This window comes from Etheostoma spectabile, chromosome 23 (genome assembly GCF_008692095.1).
Source record: "Etheostoma spectabile isolate EspeVRDwgs_2016 chromosome 23, UIUC_Espe_1.0, whole genome shotgun sequence".
NCBI classification, from domain to species: Eukaryota; Metazoa; Chordata; class Actinopteri; order Perciformes; family Percidae; genus Etheostoma; species Etheostoma spectabile.
In genome coordinates this window covers 11,100,144-11,116,755 of record NC_045755.1, presented here as the reverse complement: position 1 = coordinate 11,116,755, position 16,612 = coordinate 11,100,144, and the positions used below count along the sequence as shown (strand labels likewise).

Below are 16,612 nucleotides of genomic sequence, written 5' to 3'. Positions count from 1 at the left end.
TTTTTTATTAACACAGCTGTATATTGTTAAATACGAGGGGCAGACCTGTATTTGTACCATTGTTTCCGCGGGTAACTCTGCTATAGCGGCCGCCACGGCGAAGAACACAGAAGTTATTGAATGCATCTAACTTCAGTTGGTAAAGTAACAGTGTGTGAGACGGAGCCTGCTGGACCTGGGCCAGAGATGTGACCCATGGCCAGAATATCATAGTTCATAAAAATGCGGCGCAGTGAAGATACAGACGTTTCATACACACGACGTGTGTATCTGCCATTCGACCCGTGCTGGACCCGTTCATGATGATCAGCTGTCTCTCTGTGAGTAGCGTCCATCACACTCCCTGTCGCAGTTATAAATAGCCTATGTGACAATAAAATTTGTTTTGGCTAAAATCAACAAATAATCGTGAAAATAATCGCGATCAAAATTTTTATCAAAATAATCGTGATTATCATTTTGGCCATAATCGTGCAGCCCTACTACAGACCAATATTTTTTTCTTCCAAAGCAAATTACTTGTAAAAAAAAAAAAAAAAAAAAAAAAGGCATTTTAGTTAATGTAAAGAAAAAGTGTTGGAACGCACCCACACGTGTCACACTTGGCTTCACGCATCCAGCATACGGAGAAGCCGAGGCGTAAAGGCATAAGAAATGAACCGTGTTGCCAAACAATAGAAGTACTGCAGTCAGCTTACTACTTGATCAGTGACTCACACTGGAGCTGCAGTCAGATTCAAACAGGAGTACAAACACACACTCAGAGTCTGTGAGAGATTCCTTCGAGAGTGTTACACAGACAGAAGAGCAGCGAGACTACCCGTGCTTTATTCATTCAGAGATAAGAGGACAGGTAGGAGGTGGTGGAAGAAGGAAAGAACAGAGAAAAATAATGCGTGCGCGCGCACACACACACACACACACACACACACACACACACACGCACGCAACCAGGCAGACAGACAGACAGACAGACAGAGCTGTGTCTGAGCTGACAATAAAGAATGTAAAACTGCTGAACGTGCACATCTAGAGCAATATTTGAAGAGGGCAAATGTCTCTGCACCAAGTTGCTGGGACAGACTCCTGTGCATTTATGGGCAACTAAAGTCGGCGGGAGAAGAAAAGAGGAGACCTAGGGAAATGGATGAGTGGGAGAGGAGTGGCAAGGAGAGGGGGACAGAAAAAGAGAGAGAGAGAGAGAGAGAGATGACTGAGGGAAACAGGGGATAAAGAAGGAAAGAGAGTTGGAGAGTGGAGGGATTAGGCGGTAAAAAGTTGTGTAAAGAAGAGGGAGAAAAAGGAGGCAGAGGGAACCATATCAACAAACGTCAACAAATGCTAAATCTTAAAGCTGCAGCACACTGAAAACGTTGTTCATCACGTTTGGGTGAGTACCTCGTTAAAGAAAACATAAGATTCTCAGTGTACTGTATGTTCAATGGTGGCTTCACGTTTCCACTTAAATACTACTTAAATTCTACAACTACACACTACGCTTGTGTGAGTTGCATACTGGACTGAAAAAGCATGCTGTAAGTCTTAAACTCAGATTAAAAAGGTAATGGCAGAGAAATGTTCCTTCTTGTTAAAAACAGCATACCAATATAAAACTCTCCACATACATCGTTCTGCACAGTGAAAGTAAAACATCCAAGTGAAGTAACAATAAGCACATTAAACACATTTACTTTCATCCAAAACAAAAAAATACGTCGCACATCTATAATGTGAGAAGTTTTATCCAACCAACAATCCGAAATCTCAAGATATTTAATTCACAACTATATAAAATAGAGAAATTCCTCACAATGAAGAAGCTAGAACCAGAAGATGTTTAGAGTTTTTGCTACGTTATAAAAATAGCTGCAGATTAATTTTCTGTTGCACAACTAATTGAATAATCGACAAATATTTTCAACTCTACTTGAGACGAAGCAGGCTGGGGTTTGACATCTAGCTGACAGCCAGCCGGCTCTCGATGTCCGTATCTAAACAGGAACAGCAGGCTCTGCGTCAGACCTCTGTCCCGTTTGTTACTGCTGCTTGCCAAGGTTGCTGCTCTTACTCTGCAATTATTGTAAATCTCTGGGAGCATGGTGCTCTTGCACTAAAAAGCTGAAATATTTTTGGTTTATTTTCATCGCCTGACCACTATAATCAAGCTGAATTCTCAGACTGAGAGTCTCAGTGCCGTCAGTAACAGCTCGACCTTTTCACAAAAACCACCAAGAAATCGAAGAAGTACTGTGAAGAGATGATCCCTGCCGTCCTTCAACACAACACACGGTCAAACTGCAGACGAGGGCTTGCGGCAAAAAAAAAAAAAACATCACGTCCTCCTTTTCTATGCCCTCCACAAACTTATTTTTTAAAACACAGTTTTTATGTATTTTTTTGCAGACACTCACAGACAGACATGAACAAAACACTTGCTCACACTGCTCTGACATATTCTATATGCTTTCTTTAAACACACTTTCGATGTTTCATGAAGATAACACAGTAACTCAACAATAAATCAACTTAAAGCTTGAAAGAGAGGTCAGGAGTAGGAAACAAGGCAACAGATCGTAAAAGAAATAGAGAAAGAAAGAGATATTTAGAGGTAGCAGAAGGCAGAAAAATGTGGGAGGAGTGGAAGAAAGAAAAGGAAAGAGGAGTTTGAGGAGGAGGAGATGGGGAAAGAGCAATTGAGAAGAGACGTGGAAACAAAAAAGGGGGGAAAAGTAGAAACATGCATCTTGGTTTGTAGATGTCACTTTGTATCCATATCGCATGGTGATTTATAATCAAGTGATGAGATAGAACACAGAAGAAAGAAGAGAAAGGCACAGTTTAACCACCTCTCTCTCACGCTATCTATCCATCTCTCCATCCATCAGTGTCTCAATAGAAAGCCGATTCTTTTCAGCCCCAGCTGTTACACCGTTCCAATTTTAAACACTGCACCAACTGATGCATAACATGCCGATGCAACGAAAAGTATATATTTACAGGCTAGATTCAGCTGTAGACAATGATGATAAAGTGACTATACTCTATTACTTCCTCTTTTATTCACCTAGGAATGTCTGACTGAATAAAGCTTTCTCATAGAAAAAACAATCGATTTAGGCTGAAACTAACAATTCTTTACGGTACTCGATTTGCTAAAGCTGAAGGTGATTGCCAACCAGTAGTCTAAAGATATTCAGTTAATGATATAAAACAGAAAAAAGCTGGAACCAGTGAATGGTTGATGTTTTTTTTATGATTGAAAAATGTATTCACTTCGTAGTTTGAAATTAATAAAACATATTTTTTGTAATCCCATAATTCCTCTATTGATGTGACTACCAATAAAACAGAGAAATGACTGCTAATGGGAGTAATGTGTGTGATGTGTGAAGTAGCGTCTGATGTCGACTATTAACATGACAACGATGATCTCATATGAGTAGTAAGCCTACCACTTACACCCCCCCCCCCACACACACACACTCTCTCGCTTGCAGAAATCCTGTGTTTGTGAGACAGAGCTTATGTGAGAGCGACGACATTGTGAGAGACACAACCAGATGTGTGTGTCTGTGTATGTGTGTATTTGTGTAATTGCCTCACCCAGCGCGGCGCAGCTACAACAAAGCTTCATGTTCATGTTGCTGATGCTTCCAATGTGTGAGTGTGTTTTGTTAGTGTTTTTCATAGTCAGTCCTCGTGGGCTGTGCGGAGAGTACAGAGGAAAGCTGGATAAATAAAGTACACACACACACACCAGAGACTTAGACCAAAATCCCCGCTAATTCTGTCTCTGTCTCATTGCAGTGCAGGAAGATCCAAAATATTGGCTTTCTTCATTTCTGTACTCACCGTCTTCTTTTAAAAGGGGACTTTGGTATATCAGCTACAGGTATCATTTGTTCTCCTGGTCTGACCCACATTATAGGACCGTCGTCGCTCTCTGTGGGATCCATCAGCCTCAGACTGGAGAACGTTCCCCATGGAAGAGTCCGCTGAAGCCAGGCAGACAAGAGAGAAAGAGATAGGGGAAAGAAATAATTCAAGCAGTATGTTGGTATATCCCTCATATTTTTAGTTAACCAATTCAAGTATTTAAGTCATTCCAGAGACTCCCAAAAACAATTCTCATGCGCAGAAATTGGCCCCACTGGCAAAACTTGTCACTGGCACCCAAGATGCTTCAGAGGGTGCTGATTCAGAGCCAAAGCCCTCGACAGATGGAAAGTGCCAGAGGATGTGCGTCTTTTGATATTCAGCATACGACGCCACTCCCCCACACTGCATGCAGGAGATTTGAAGTGTCAACACAGAATGGCAAACAGAAGAAAAGCTTGTCACTCCTGCATTTCAGGGACAGCAGTAAACACAGTGTTTTGGTGGTCTGCTCCTGCACACACACATTTTAAAAGAGAACCAAGTTCCTGAAATGAAAGCTGGAAGCTGCATCAAATCGCTTTGACACACCAACTTAAAGTCTCTTCTTTGCCAGACACCACCGTAAATATTATGTTTGTTGTTGATGTTTGTGTCACGCAGTATTTCTCCATCTGTTCAGCTTGTGGCATTTCTAAAACGTCAGTGGTGTAAATGCATTAACATATTTGGGAACATCTAGTTTACTCTATACCTATGTCACTTGCCCATTCCCCATGCATCCACCCATTCTGTTGCTGTGTAGCATTACTGCCATTCACCCTGTCCCGACTCACCTTCAGAAAAGGCGACTCCTCCAGCATGCCAAGGAATTCTGGGAAATAATCCCCGACCTCCTCGTCCACAGCTCCCACCAAGCTGATCTGTCTCATTGCCCCGGCTCTGTATGTACCATTACTGTACGTTTTCTTCACCTGCAGAAACCACAGGAAAAACACAACATTAGACAATGATATCATATCCTCACCTTAACAACACAGCAGGAAGGTGAGATTGGTTACAGTGTCCAGGTCTTAACAAAAATATATTTTTATTTCATTTATTTTTTTAGAAGTGAATCTGGGGACATTTCGTAGTTTTAGGTCTTAACTTAAAAAATGTACTTTGAATTTCGCAATGGAGCCTAAAATGCCCAAATAGTTGTGAGAAGGGGGGCATGTCCTGGTGTAATTTCCCTCCAGTGGTCCTGAATTCCTTCAACATCCTGAATATAATCAAACACACTTAATCTTTTTGTCAGTGGTCAGTGGCTTCCAGAGAAGCGTCTCCCAACCTTTTAGTGACCCTTTAAAACAAAGCCAAGTCTAACTGCAATCCAACCCAGAGGACCACAAAACTAGACATTGACATGGAAGTTAATTAACGTGTGTGTGTGTGTGTGTGTGTGTGTGTGTGTGTGTGTAGTTCCACTTGGTGTTTCTGCTCCACGAATGTGGGTGTGACTCAATAGACTGCTTGCTGCTTTCACTTTGCTAACAGAGCCAGGAGAGAGGGAGAGTGGAGAGTAGAGTGTGTGTGTGTGTGTGTGTGTGTGTGTGTGGTGTGTGTGTGTTTGTCTAGACACTGTCCAATACTCTTGGCCCTCAACAGTCTCTTTTGTGTGCGTATGTGTGTGTGTGGTCAGTACGTACAGCATGCTGTACTCTTGGCTGACCAGGGACCTGTGTGTGTGTGTGTGGTGTGTGTGTGTGTGTGTGTGTGTGTGTGTGTGTGTGTGTGTGTGTGTGTGTGGCCAGATCCTTGGCTGGGTGCCTCTAGTGAGTCACCACTTGACAACAAGGCAGAGAGAGGAGAGAGCACGGATACACTGGAGAGAAAGAATGAGGAAAAAGAGAGACAGATGGAGAGAAGTGATGAGAGGGAGAGAAAGTTTGGGAAGACAAGTATTTAAAAAGACAGAGACATAGAATACAGAAAGAGAGAAAACATGGAGATACATGAGAATTAGTAAAGATGTTAAAAAGACAATAAGGAGGGAGGCAAAGTGTGCCAAGAAGAGAGATCAGGGCAGGCTTGAGAGAATGGGAGGTGAGGGAGAGGTAATCAATATGGAAACAAGGAATTGGGAAAAGACTGAAGGTGAAGGTGCTCGGCAGCTCCCAGGTGTGTCCCTGAGCAAGGCACGAAATCCCAAAACAGCTGGTCAGAGGCCAATAATGCGGTAGATTACCATTTCAATGAGAAATTGTTGTTGGTCCAGTAATTTGGTTATTGAAAAAGGCTGGGTAATTAACAGAGAATGTCCACAACAACTGGATTACGGGGGTGAACAACAGTGAAATGTTCTTTAAAAGTCGAGCTCAAAATAACAACTCATCACAACAGACAGGATTAAGTGACACAGCTAACTACAGAATCCGCTTTAGCCACTGCAATGTTTAGCAAACATTAAAATACTCCAACATTTGTTGAGACAATAAACTGGCCGATACTGAATTTTAAAAGGCAGATATTGATATTTGGGAGTTTTAAAAGTCTTTTTATCAGCGCATAGTAATTTGTTTTACCATACATATAACATAAACAAACAATCTTGATATATAGCCACTCAGATTTTTTGTTTTAAATGTAATATTTTATAGTGTAAAAATCTACTTATCTGTACTCTCTAGTCGAACAACGTAATGAAAATAATGGCATTTCTGGCATTACCAATTATTGTTTTGATTATTTATACAATTAATTTTAGTCTATTAAGTCTATAAACCTTCATGAAATACTTAAAAATGTCTGTTGCAATTTCCCAGAGTCCAAAGTGACATCCAAGCTTGTTTTGTTTAAACAAACTAGTAGCTGTTGTTAAAAGCAGTAGTATAAAACAGAGAAATTGATATTCTTGTTTGATGAATGATAAAAGATAATCAAAATTGTCAATTAACTACCTGTCAATCGACTTAACTATTCATGGGCAAATCGTTTCCGCCCTGTAGTATGTATTAGTATGATTCCTCATTAGATGAAGCAACCCGTTCACACCGTTCATACAATAGGTATAAGGTCAGCGCGTTGTAGCAGTTATGACTGCCTTGTTGTTTATCTAATCTATGATCAATTCAACAAAACTAGTACAGTGCCCAGTATTGCTGCTTGTAGAATTGTACAGAACAAAATTAATCCCAAAATGACTTACAGAAGGACCCCAAACCACTTAATATGCAACTCCACTGTCTAGCCTACTACTGACTTACAGTGTACTTCTACATTAGAGGAAGACTTGCACTACACTACATTTACCTGACAGAGAACGTTGCAGATTCAGAAGGTAATCACAAAATATCACAATAAAAATGTGGAGTTATCAGACATTAACCTCATGGACTCATGGCAGTGCTCTACCCACCTGGCTGCATCTGGGGACTTTTCATAGTTTTAGATCTTAACTTAAAAAACTGTACCTTGAATTTTCTAAACTTTATCAATACCATGCTATTATTGAGTTGCTATGGAGCCTAGATGCCCTAATTGTTGTGAGAAGGGGGGGCATGTCCCGGTGTAATTTCCCTGTACTGTAATAAGGTATAAGTGGTGAAAGTAGAGGCAAGCTTAAACGGTTGCAATGTTTCTGAATGATTTACACACACACAGACACACACAGACACACACACACACACCTTTATTAGATAGATAAATCAGCTCATCATGCATTGACAGGCCGAGCCACGTGGTGTTTGTTCACTTCATTTCAATGCACATGTGCCCCGACACTGGGTAATATCCTCCTAAGATGATGACTAAAAGCTTAAAATACTACCTCCACATCCATAAACACATCACAACTTTAAATAGTCTCACTGAGTCAATGACCTAGATACTGAGAGGAAAATGTGTTTGTGTGCAGACATGGATTCAAATGCCTTCATGCTTACAAGCATTTGTGTAGTCAGTATGTGTGCATCTTCCTGCATACTTATAACTGTGAGTGCTTATGAGTGTCCATTTTCTCTTCCAGTGTATCTGTGAGTGTGTTTACACCATGCATAATTTAACAGCAGAATAACCCCCACGTTGTTAGCAAGGAGAACAGTCTCACTATCACAGGAGGAGTATTAGGAAACACCATCTCTGCCTCAAATAAACAGATTCATTTACCTACCAGCCACACACACACACACACACACACACACACACACACACACACACACACACACACACAACCCACACCACACACACACACACACACACACACACACACACACACACACACACACACACACACACACACACACACACACACACACACACACACACACACACACACACACACACACACACACTTACACAAGTGAAGGAAACAGAAAAGAAACAGGAAATGCGACAGACTTCCTCCGAATGGTACTGTTCAAGAGGCTATAGTACTTCCTCGCCTCTGTGTACGTGCGTGTAAATGTGTTGAAAAAGAAAAAAATAGAAAAGACCAACATCATTTTTGTTTCTTTTAGTGCTAAACATAAGCCTCTTTTAAAAAGGGCATAGGCTGCACAAAAGCATAGGACAATAAATAAATTCCAACAATAACAAATCTGGACACAATAGAAGAGACACATCATTTTGCTCCATCTAAAATGTACTGCATCTCATTTGGTATTCCAGGTCCGCAAATTCATAAGATTAAAAAAGCGATATGATTTTATAGAATTATCACTGTCATTTCTCCCCTGCTGTCACGTTCTTTGACTAAAAGCAGTAGATTTTTAAGTCTCACTCCATCGCTCTTCCCTCTTGCTGTTGTACACAGATGATCTCTTTCCCCCTCCTCCTCCTCCTCCTCCTCCTCCTCCTCCTCCTCCTCCTCCTCCTCCTCCTCCTCCTCCTCCTCTCCTCCCCCCCCTCTCCTCCTCCTCCTCCTCCTCCTCCTCCTCCTCCTCGTGGTGGTGGGAAGTCTATTAGATCAAGCCTTTCCCTTTCCTGGTCTCCTTTCCGTCTCTGGTGCAGCCACTGAAACCACTTGTTAATTCTATAACTAGTTTCCCTTCTCTCTTCAACGCATCCTTCACTCTCTGACTTCTCTAAGACATCTGGGGGCCCTTTAAAACCTATTTTATACAGTCTTTGGTTAACACTCACGGAAGAAAGTAGTAGCGTTTGTGATGCAGTAGGCTCGTAAAATTAAATGATAATTAAAGTCATTAAAAAAATAAATGAATAAATAAACATATACTGTATGTATTAAATCAAAGATATTTAAAAATAAAATCGAGATCGCGATTTCATGCCAATTAATCGTGCAGGCCTAGTCTCTAGAGTACTAAGTCTATACTGCGCCTGACCGATGCCTCATACACAATTGCACTAACTTCTCTTACATATTCACCCTCGGCTAACCCTCAAACACACTTTGAATTAATGCAATGTATGTAATGGTTTATTTCCAGCTTCACTGAAGTCCAAGTTAAGACAAGGACTGTGACAAAGCTTAAGCATGGTTTAAACGCTGCAAAGCGAGACTGATGCAAAGTTTAGCCTTGTTTTGAAAACACAGTGTGCCTTCAGGTCAGATTACATAAAAGCGTAGGAGCGGGATGCCTACAGTGGTGGAGGATGGAGCTAGAGTCAGATTAGCGGAAACAAATTACTATCTCAGCTGTGATGATGTTTATCCTGAAACTGTGTAACTGAATGTTGTGTTTTTGTCAAATGGAGAGCACCGGAAATTCAAAAGGAATTTTCCAACTGGCAAAGACCTAGCTTCAGACTTGCCTCATTCTTATAACATTTCCATGCCTAATAAAATATGCATCCTATCTAGTATTTTGCGAATAGTCAGTGTTGTGCCTGAATGCGTTCATGTGCCATGAACGATAGATAGTTCATGAACTCTTTCATATTTTGGGCGAACGTGAACTGAACATACTGTGTTACTGCCTGATGAACGTTACTGTGAACGCGTTCATTCTGGTGTCTGTGAACGGCACGCTCTCTCCGTTTAACTTAGTTCAATAGGGTGCCGGACTTCTACCGAGCCTTACAGGCAAACCCCCGGCTAAAACACACCTTAATATGTAGCGCAAAAAACACCCAATCTGGCAACGCCAGCCACCAGTGTCGCACTGCCGCATGTGTCATCGAAACAAAAAGCAGCATGGAGGCGACAAAGCAACAAGGAGGCGTTGTATGATTATTTAAATGAGTTTTATGACGGTTTTGTCGGCGAGCATGGGAAAAAATTGTACATTTCTGTGCAAACTTTGCCCGCCGGCTTTCAAAAAGAAAATCCATACTTCAGCCACATCCACAGCAAACTTGAAACGGCACGCCGAACTGAAGCACCTGGCTAGCCTTTCAAGGTGTGTGCAAGCAAATAAATAAAAAATCAAAAGACAGTCAAGACAGGTGAAATCTGACGCATAGTTTCAGTGTTAAAACTGATCAAATATCTGCTGTCTGGGGTTCTATATGGGCTGTGGCAATAATTTTGAAAAAAATAATAGCTCACAGCAACATATGGAAAAAAAGAACTAGGAACTAGTTCATTTTTGGAACTGTGAACTTAGTTTAAAAATGTTGAAGTATGAACCATGACCTGAACTAGTTCATTTTAAAATTTGTGAACTGAACTTTGAACTAGTTCATGTAGAAAGTGAACTTTCCTAACACTGGATTTAGTTCCTTCCTCTGTTTGTTCATTTGGGTTTAACCTCAAAAAGGTATTTACATCTTTGAGTAAACAAAACCCCAAATCATTCATGAATACTCTAGCTTTAACAAGCACTAATATACACATAACTACTGTCTTCCTCACACAATCCACAGGTGTTATTATCTAAATCAAATGTTTTATGAAAGAATTTATAGGATAAACAAATGTTTTTCAAGATTTTAAAGCTTATTTCTTCGGGTCTAGGTGAAGTTGGATCGGACAAATACTTTTTTATTACTTTCTTACCTTGCCTCTTTGAATCCTTTAAAACATTTTCTTTTCATCTGATTAGGATACTATTCTGTTGATAAAATATTTCTAATACATTTATCATTGAACTGCTTGGCATTGTATTAATCTGATGTTGTAACTAAATTATTACTTAGTGACTAAACCTGGAAAGACCAATTACCCCACTGTTGAAGCACATCATGTATTGGCCGGCTGGCTGTACCTGCCCTGAGAAAATAGGTTGCTGTAATCTTTTATAATCCTTAGCGCTGCACTGAAAATGCCCTCAGTCAGGTACTGAATACAAAATACTCACACGCAGCCTGAATGGCAACAAAGCCCCTTTGATACCTGAAGTCAAATTCTGAACGCACACGGCTCGTTATCGAGTAGTGTCTTGTACTCCAATAGCCCAAGAATAAAACTAAGCAAATCTATACAGGAGAATGAATGCACGTATACGCAAACGCCAAAGAATACTGCAAGCTGTTGCAAATTTCTAAATTCCTCCCTTCTTTTCCTCTCACACATAAACATTACAAAAAGCAGCTGTCCAGTCATTTCAACTGGACCAGAGGACCAAACAACAGAGCAGAAACATAAAGAGTAGATGGATAAAAGAGAGATAAACGACAGACTAACACAGAGGGAGGGAGACACAAAGGGAGAACTGAAGAGAAAGGTGCAGGAAAATGTGTGGGAGAAATCATTAATCTGTGTGTACCTGTGTTGTGTATATATCAGTTTGCATGCTCCAGATGTGTGTGTGTGTGCGTGTGCGTGTGTGTGCGTGTGTATATACATACACTTGTGATGTGTATATATCAGTCTGCATGCTACAGCTGTTTGTGTGTGTGTACACATGTGCTGTGTATATATCAGTGTGCATATTCCAGTTGTTTGTGTGTGTGTGTGTGTGTGGACTCTATGTCTACTTCCCAAGGTCACTGCTGAGAGCTAGGAGGGAAGGGGGGGGGAACCAGTGGACATTGACGTTAGCCCTGCAAGGAACACTACTCTTAAAGGCACAGCCGGTTTGCAGAGAAAACTGAATTCAGACAATGGACAATTAAGAAGTTTAATTCATTCATTATCTTGGTTAAGGTTACTCAGACACATATAGATCAAATATATGTTTGTTGGAGCAGAACCGACCCAAACTGAAAGAAACACACAGAACAACCTGATGAATATTTCATAAGAAAAAAATAGGCAGGAGAGCATAAACAACTCTACCCTTTGTAGGCACATGCACGCACGCACAGACATACAGACAGAGAGTGTGGTAGGCTACACTCACATTGAAAAGGAGCCGGCAGTATCTCAATACAAAGCCACTCAGGAGGTTGGAGGCAACAAAGGCTTTTCATTAGAGAACTACACACGTTGGACAGCTCCAAATGAGAGGTCTAGCTGTGTTCAGGAGACAATCAAGACACACACACACACACACACACACACACACACACACACACACACACACACACACACACCACACACACACACACGACACAGCACACCCACACACACACACCCACACCCTCGTTTTTCCAGTTGTTTTAACAAGGTTGTGGAGGAGAGGAAGAGAGGCTCCCATACTTCCATACTTGACTCCCATGTCATCTCTTACAGTGTACAACTTCACTTCTTTCACATCTTCTTGCCACCTTTTCTGTGAGTGTCCGATTCTGATATCAATCTCTCTCTCTCTCCCTCATGTAGCTCCTTGCTTGCTCACCACCTTTCACCTCTTGTATCTTTTCACTCTCTTAAAATGTTTTCCTCTTACTTTCTAATTCCTTTCTTGCTCGCACTCAAACTTTGCTATGTCAGATTAAGTAGCACTGAAATAAGAAGTTCCCACCTGTGCACTGCACACAACTCTGCCGTCATTGTTAGTGTTGTCATTTACTCTGAGAAATAAGACATCCGTATAAATGCCAAAAGCTGTTCCATGCTAGCCAGATTGAGGTGGATGCTCAAACCAGATGGTTAAAGTCTCAACAATACAACTTGTTCATCTGCACACAGCTGTCATTTGGTCTTTTCTTTTAATCAATCTCTTTCCCTCCCCTAGCATCCCTCCATCCTCTCCCTCAACTTGTACACAGTAGTGTACAGTACATATGTGCAGATAGACAGCAACCTGCCTAACTTTAAATACACTTTCGTACTCTCTGCTCTAAATACTGCATAGATGCACACATACACAAAATGGTAGGAAAAAGATACAACTGGGTGACATATTTTCACTGTATTCATCTAATATTTTTCTTGCACTTTGCTCCCATTTCAGTCTACCCTGTGTTTACTTGTTTGTTTGTTTTGCTTTTATTGTAGAAATGCTGCTGTAACAAGGGAATTTCCCCACTGGGGGATGAATAAAGTATTATGTTATTTTATCTTATCTTATCTTATGAACAAAATACTGACCCAGAGGTTGAGTTAATACTAAATTTGACACTCTTTGTGTTCACATGCTGTATAAAAACAGACAACCAGCAAAATAAGTCGCAAGTACGCACGCACGCACCAAATACATGTAAATCTCATGGTATGGATTGTGGTATGACAGGCCTGTGTTCGTGGACAGTTGTGATACTCAGCTATTAGATTATATACAGAGGACAGAATCTAAGTGGATTGGAAGCACTGGGCCCTTGCTATTTTGGACATTAGACTTTTTTTCCATTTCTGAAAGCTCACCATCTGCTTTGTGCACTTTGTGTCTACAGCTTCAGAACTGAATAACCAAAGACAAGAACTGTGTAAGTTTTTCCAGACGAGTGACATGTTAGTATAGTTGTGTACATCTGTCCCACAAACGTCCCATCCCGCATACATATTCTATATTATTCTCCAGGTATGTGTGATTGTGTCTGACTGACCTGAGAGTAGAAATTAACCATAGTGGTAGTTTCTATGTCCTTCTTTCCCAATATTTCCATTTTGACTGGAGCTGATGGGAACTTGCTTGAGAAGTAGTCCAAGAAGTCAGGCAGGTAGCTGGCTTCTCCGTGGACAATTCCCATAACGTAATTAGCTGCCTGAAAAACAAGGACAGCAATGAAATATGGGGGAAAAAATGAAAAATAAATTTTAAGTATTAAAACAACTACAAGTGAAACAAATTCTATAAGGTTTAAGTGTTCAATTGATCTGATCAATATCCAACTAAGCCATACCTGGGATGAGTCCTCGCTGAAAGCCAATGTGATAAACTCCTGGGCAAATCTCTGCCTCTGGCTCATGGAGAGAGAGGAGAGCTGGGAAGTGTAGGCATGGGCCACCAGGGCCCCTCCATTAGGCTGGTTCTCTATGTGTATGTATGGGGCAAACTCCAGGCCTGCCATGCCAGGATAGGTGCACTGGGTATGGTGTTTGGTTTGGGAAGGTTGGGGTGTCTTCATGGGGGACAATGGAGAGTTAAGAGAGTTGAGGAGAGAGCAGTTTAAGACAGATTTGGGGACAGGAAAAGGAGAAGAAGGTAAGAGTTGTGCAGTTTTGTTGTTAGGTGGAAGATAAACGGGTAGAGGAGACTTAAATGGAGACGGGGAGGAGTTATGAGTGGGATCAGAGGATGAGGTAGAAGGTGGAGAGGATGAAGGGAGGAGAAGCAGGCCAGCACAAATGGTTTGGCAGGAGCGGTGGTACATCTTTACTCGTTTGTGCTTCTCCCACTCTTTATGTTTCTTCTTCTTTTTCTTCTTCACTTTTTTGATTTGCAGCTCCTCTGAGTTGATCTTGGCCTTCTCTTTTTCATCTGGACAAAGTGACAACGAAAGAAAGAAAGAAGATACCTTATTACTTAGATGGAAGATCATTTTTACAGGAGAAGACATTCTTAAAAGATCAACACAAAAACCAGGGGAAAAAAAAGCAATTTAGAAACAGCTCAAAGGGAATAGGGAGACACGTCATTCATGGAAGCTTTGTAAAAGAATTCTGCTGTCTGATGGATCAACAAACCAATCGTCAGCCCTTTTCGTTCCCCTGCTGTAAGTAGACCCTTTTCACGGTACTTAACAGTGAAACAGATCCTCTTGCAATGACAAAAGCTCAGAAAATGCTTCCAGTAAAATAAGGTCAATTGTCAAAAATGAGCTGCTGATAATGCAAAAAACAAAAAACAATATTATTAACTGTGTTTGTTACAAAAGTCCTTATTTATAAAACAATAAAACAAAAACTAATGAGTCCTAACAATTTGAACTGAGTGTAGACAGATGACTCATAGCTTCTCCCAGGTGGTGTGCATCTCCTGGGGTGCATGCATAAAATCCATTGAAGAGCCTTGAAATGGCATCCCTTGAGAAAAGCAGATATGACTAAGCCAGGAAACAGGCTTTCCAGTGGCTTATCCAAACAGAGATAATACCGTACATGGTGGACAGGCTCATCTTAGATGCCTGAGGCAGGACAGAGTACACAGTGCAACTGTATGTATTTGTGAGTGTTTGTCAGAGCTGTTCATATCTATTTGGAAATGTGTTGCTGGCTGGCTCTTTCTTGCCCAGCAGTTGTGTAAACAAGTGGACATGTATACATTTAATGTGTGTGTGTGTGTGTGTGTGTGTGTGTGTGTGTGTGTGTGTGTGTGGTGTGTGCATGCAATGTAAGTCACTTTGATAGCTGCTGCCTCACAAATTCAAATCAGCTATATACACACCACACAGTTAGTTTGTACTCCACACACGTTCAGAAAAGGAGCAGTGAGAGTAACATAATGTGTGTGTGGAAGGGACATAAAGACAGCAACAGCAAGAGGTATTTGCAGTACAATACCTAAGCTCACTAATACCAAAAAGCTCTTTAACCCACAAGTCAGCCCTCCCTGCGCGCACACGCACACACACACACACACACACACACACACACACACACACTTATTTGCAAACCTCAACCTTCATGAATCCAAAGAAAATCGCAAGATATGGAGAAAGTATGTGATGTGTGATAATTTGTGTTGGATTTTGCAATGGTGATATGAAGTGTAATATACAGCTCTAAGGATGCAAGTCTCATGGGTTGTCCAAACTTCAAAAGATAAGAAATAAATCTTGTTCTTTAGTAATAAAACATTACTCCAAACTTATTTTCAAATTGCAATAACAATATTCTACTTTTCCAAAAATATTCAGCTGTGATACAAAAACCAAAAGGCACTATTAATGTGCAAATACAGATGTAGTCAAAAAAATGTACGTTTTATATAACTACTTAGTGTTCTTGGTTATATTAAACACTTGTGAGTGTGTTGTGCCAGCAGCTGCTTCATAATAAAAGCCTTCCAGTGATGGCTTTTTATTAGTGGCGTATTGTGGCCAGATTCCAGGTAGAGGAAAGATTTTTACCCTGAAGCACATGTGTAAATGCACACAGCATGTTTAAGTCTGTGAGCGTCCTGTGTTCCACATGACTACAAGAACAATATATCCTCGTGGACAATAAAGTTCAAAGTTGAAGTTGATCATGCACTTGCAAGTGTTAACAATTACACCTTCCTCAATAAAACACATACTTGTACTTTTTTTTGTCAGGATCAGATTGAAACACTGCACAAAAGAAATTAGAGAATGTAGAAAGACGTATTACAATCATAATTTTTGGCTTATCAAGAGTAGGGCTGCAACTAACAATAATCTTCATTATCAATTAACCAGCCTATTATTATGTTTATTAATATTTTGGATTATAAAATGTAGCTTTGTGGCTTTTTAAAAAGCCCATCTGTAAATGTCTTGTTTGACCAACAACCAATTATCTATATTATTCATGTCAAACTTTTATCAAACGACTACAACGATT

The 16,612-nt window shown here is 40.6% G+C and overlaps 1 protein-coding gene and 1 long non-coding RNA gene across 2 annotated transcripts in view; both read right to left on the bottom strand.

The window, feature by feature from the left end:
• LOC116672838 (lysine-specific demethylase RSBN1L) overlaps positions 1–16,612 on the bottom strand; it is a 47,505-nt gene that overhangs the window by 6,547 nt on the left and 24,346 nt on the right. Inside the window, exons 3-6 of the mRNA XM_032504759.1 lie at positions 13,990–14,567; positions 13,693–13,851; positions 4,713–4,850; positions 3,853–3,995 (exon numbers count right to left, since the gene is read on the bottom strand). Coding sequence (XP_032360650.1) covers positions 3,853–3,995; positions 4,713–4,850; positions 13,693–13,851; positions 13,990–14,567 — 1,018 coding nt within the window. The remainder of the gene's footprint in view (positions 1–3,852; positions 3,996–4,712; positions 4,851–13,692; positions 13,852–13,989; positions 14,568–16,612) is intronic.
• Positions 9,767–10,565, bottom strand: LOC116672863 (uncharacterized). The gene is made up of 2 exons (XR_004327660.1): positions 10,265–10,565; positions 9,767–10,212 (listed from the first exon to the last, which is right to left on the bottom strand). It is a non-coding gene; the product is annotated as an uncharacterized LOC116672863 (long non-coding RNA).